A 4,182-nucleotide genomic window follows, 5' to 3' on the forward strand; every position below is an offset into this window, starting at 1 on the left:
CTGGTTAGGATTTTATTTAACAAAGAGAAAAGAGAATGGTGACAGGTAAGTGACATCATGTCATGTCGGAAGAGCAGGGCACGTAGGCAGCTCCCATAAGTGCCGACAGATTAATTTTTCCGATGACAAGTCGGTGTCCTAAGTTTATGGGTCCTCTCACTTCTACTGTTAATTCTTCAAGCACCGTTCCATTCCATAGCTTTTTCTAGAGTTTCCCCTAACAATTGTTTAAAGAATATTAGTTAATAGTATTAGTAAATATTTAAAATATTTCATTTTATAGTTTTAACTATACTAATGTTTCTCTTCAGAAAAAAAATTATGCAATTTTTATAATTAAATAATATTTATGCTAGCAGCAATATTTTATTTATTTACTAATATTCTTGAAACATTTGTTAATTTCTACTACATTTTTTTAATGAGTTTATTTATAATATACTTTGGTAACACCTGTTAGAGTTAGGTAAACGTGTTTAACATTCTCTTTGTTATTCTATTTTTTTGGTCGAATTTTTATTATTATTTTTATTTCATTTTACATGACATTTAAAAGAAATATTTTAAATTATTTTACAAAGTCAGTGAAGTATTAAATATTTTTCATGGAATATCCTTACTAGAAATAACTGTTATTAATTGTGTTGTAAAATGATAAAAAAGAATATAATTAATCAAAGAAAAAGTTAATCATTTTAAGATAAAAAGAGGAGGACAAGTAGGTAGTATATTTTATGCAATCTAAAATATAAATTTCATTTTTTAATATCTGTGATAAAATTTTAGTCGTCATATAAAGTGGAATGAAAGAAGTACATAAGAGTGGAATCCTTGACAATAAATGTACCGTTGATAAATTTGTATTTCTGATAAACTTTTCTATAATAACTTTCTTCAACTTAATTACTAGATTATTATTTTGTCTAGATCAATTTCTTTTTTATTTTAATTTTATTTTATTCAAAATTAATTATTAGTGAGAAAAATATAATTTTAGTCTTTATATTTTTATGAAAGTTTATTTTTAGTCTTTCTAGATTCATATCATCCAATTTAGTCATTATATTTTATAAAAAAATTACTTTAATCTCTCATCATAAGTGATAATTACATTTACTCATGTAAATTCATAAAAATAATGTTCGAGAAACAAATAAAATAAAATAAAAATACAAGAACAAAACAAATTACGATAAAAGAATAACAATAAAAATAAAGTCGTTAAAACTTAAAAGTTACCATTCAATGTGTTTGGGAAGACATATTAATAACTTAAAAAAATTTCACATTATTTTAATCAAGTAAATGCCATTTGCAAATATTTTACGAGAAATGACTAAAATTAAGTTTTTAATAAAATACAGAAATTAAATTAGATGATAAGAAACTTTGAGAACTAAAAATAAAAATTCAGCGGTGAGAGACTAAAAATATATTTTTATATTATTCTTTAATATATTAAAAAATAAACATAATTAAATATGATTAAATTTGTATCATTAAATCACATATTTTAAATGCTTCCATTAATATCACCCATTTTAACAGTCAAACTAATAAATTCATCAATATTTAAAAAATATTTTTTTTATCAAGATTTACATTTAATACAAACGGTTTGACGTCTAATATATTGTTGAATAGTACATATAATTATTAGTCAATCAAGTTTTATAGAATTGAAAGAGTATTTTAATTTTTATAAAAAGTAAAAGATTAAAATAAAATAAAAAAGTACCGGGACACAGGGGGGTTAAAGTAAAAGTAAATGTCTGAACATGAAAGATGCAGATGTTAATGTATTTGAAAGGCTTTCCAGAGTGAGACACCTCTTTTTCTGCAGACGGGTCATTGATGACCACATCCTCTTCCTCTCTCTTATCTTCAACTCCGAGTTCAAACAAATTTTTCTTTATTTAATTATGCTAATAAATATATATCTCTTAAATTTATTTAATTAGCATTTTTTATTAGAATCAACATAAAATATTAAAATAAATAGACAATCTTATTATCCCTTGCGGTGGTTTATGACTTCATCATTTAATTGACTCAGCTCTCCCCTCTCTCTCGCAGTCCCATCCATCTGAAGCAAGCAATACAGCAAAGGACCAAAACCCAAATAAAACACAAATTTCATTTTATTTATTTATTTGTTTATTCATTTATTTTTAGAAAAAGTGGAGAGCCATATGGAATTTGACGAGCACGAGGACCAAGAGCAAGAAGAGGAGGAGGAGGAGGAGGAAATGGGATTCTCAGTGGCGGCGGCGGCGAGTTACGACTCGCTGGGAAACGCCGCGGTGAGGTCTAAAATTAGCGGCGGCGATGGTGTTGCGGCCACCGTGAATTCCGGTCGCAAAGGGACGGTGAGATACAGAGAATGTCAGAAGAACCATGCCGTCAGCATCGGCGGCCACGCCGTCGACGGATGCTGCGAGTTCTTGGCTGCCGGAGAGGAAGGCACGCTGGAAGCCGTAATTTGCGCCGCCTGTAACTGCCACCGCAACTTCCACCGCAAGGAGATCGACGGCGAAACCAGCCCTTACCAGCACCGTTCGCAGCCACAGCCTCAGCCTCTGCACCCTCAGTACCACCACCAATTCTCCCCTTACTACCACCGCGCGCCCCCACCTTCCGCCGCCGGATATCTCCACCACCACCTTGTAACACCTCCGGTGTCGCAGCACCGGCCCTTGGCTCTGCCACCGTTAGCTTCTGGAGGAGTGTTCAGTAGGGAGGAAGAGGACATGTCAAACCCCAGCTCCAGCGGCGGCGGCGGTGGTGGCGGTTTTAGTGGCGGTGGTGGTAGCGGGAGTGGAACGAAGAAGAGGTTTAGAACAAAATTCACGCAGGAGCAGAAGGATAAGATGCTGGCATTTGCGGAGAAGCTAGGGTGGAGAATTCAGAAGCATGACGAAGCTGCTGTTGAACAATTCTGCGCTGAAACTTGCATCAAGAGACATGTACTCAAGGTTTGGATGCACAATAACAAACACACTCTTGGTAAGAAACCCTAATTCCCATTCTTCAATCTATCTCTTTCAATTTTTAGGTCTATGTCATGGATTTTAGTCTCAATAGGATGAGTTGAGTTATTATAACTTGTAAGAGTTAATTGAGTGTGCAAAGAACAAGTATTGGAACAATTTTACCATTTGTTATCTAGAATTCTAATTAATGGAGATCTAGTTAGGGCTAATTCTTACTCAATATTCCTCCTTTGGTTTACTTTCATTTGATATTATTATGTGATGAGATTTTAGTTGTTGGTGATTTTCGGTTATTATGTGTATTTACTAGCTAATTCTGAGCAACATTCGGCTGGGAATGGATCGAATCACTTGAACAGCACCACAATAATTGAGAATTCTCAATTCTCCTGAGGGATATTAACGAAATAAAGAGAAAGAACTGAAGTTGGCAGAAGTTCATGGAAGGGTTTGCAAGTGTTCATCTTATCAGTAGCATCAGGTGATGGTGATCGAGGAGGGGGAGTACGCAATGGAAGTATGCGGATGAGCACAGAGAATAAATTCCAACATAAAGTTGTATTTAACGTGAGTGGAATGCAAGTGCAAAGCTGTTTATGTTACTACTTTGCTGTGTTCCTTCGCATTATTTGTCGTCTTTCTTTCCTGTTTTTCCTCCCTAACACCGCCCTAGTTTAGTTTTATTATCGTTTGTCTCTCTCATATTAATGTCTCCTCTTCTATTTCTTTGCTTCTGGACACATTAGACCTGAAAGATTTAATGAGTCAAATAGATTCATCATGATCCGTAACTGAAGTGACACCATTTTCTTTTGGTCTGATTGAATCCTCCCCATATTTTATGTTCCTTTTGACGTTGTTTCCGGGTTTTGTTCAAGACTAGGTAACGCGTCCTCCATTATTAATTGTTCTACGGATTTTCAGTTCATTTCTTCTCTTTATGTGTTTGGTCGCTGTTGCTGCTTCATTGGCAGTAGTATTATTTTCTTTTTATCTCTAATGAGAATCGAGAAGAGTGTTTGTTAGATTTATCATTTGAAAATAGTAGTAATTTAAATTCCATTCTCGCATGTGTGAAAAAGCGAGAAAGTAATCGAAAACTATGATGAGTGGGCGTTTCACGCGGCAAACTGGTACACTGTTTGCCTGTTGCGTCGCAGATCACAGTGTTGCAGATCAGACATGCAGA

The 4,182-nt window shown here is 34.0% G+C and overlaps 1 protein-coding gene across 2 annotated transcripts; it reads left to right on the plus strand.

The window, feature by feature from the left end:
• Positions 1 to 1,844: 1,844 nt before the first annotated feature.
• On the plus strand, positions 1,845 to 3,784 carry LOC100820567 (zinc-finger homeodomain protein 2). 2 transcript variants are annotated; one of them, XM_003526491.5, is made up of 2 exons: positions 1,845 to 3,006; positions 3,304 to 3,784. In XM_003526491.5, exons 1-2 carry the CDS (start codon positions 2,193 to 2,195, stop codon positions 3,384 to 3,386), a joined length of 897 nt encoding a protein of 298 aa, XP_003526539.1. In that variant the 5' UTR covers positions 1,845 to 2,192; the 3' UTR covers positions 3,387 to 3,784. The 2 variants fall into 2 exon arrangements, with proteins under 2 accessions (XP_003526539.1, XP_006581501.1); XM_006581438.4 differs by lacking the exon at positions 3,304 to 3,784 and having other exon boundaries at positions 1,923 to 3,213.
• The last annotated feature ends 398 nt before the right edge of the window (positions 3,785 to 4,182 follow it).

Source organism: Glycine max, chromosome 6, assembly GCF_000004515.6.
Source record: "Glycine max cultivar Williams 82 chromosome 6, Glycine_max_v4.0, whole genome shotgun sequence".
Classification (NCBI taxonomy): domain Eukaryota; kingdom Viridiplantae; phylum Streptophyta; class Magnoliopsida; order Fabales; family Fabaceae; genus Glycine; species Glycine max.

Bases quoted from the DNA above. Each gene is read 5' to 3' on its own strand.
- LOC100820567 (XM_003526491.5), top strand. From the start codon at position 2,193: ATGGAATTTGACGAGCACGAGGACCAAGAGCAAGAAGAGGAGGAGGAG. The intron at 3,007-3,303 runs GTAAGAAACCCT...TGTATTTACTAG, and splicing joins CAATAACAAACACACTCTTG to CTAATTCTGAGCAACATTCG.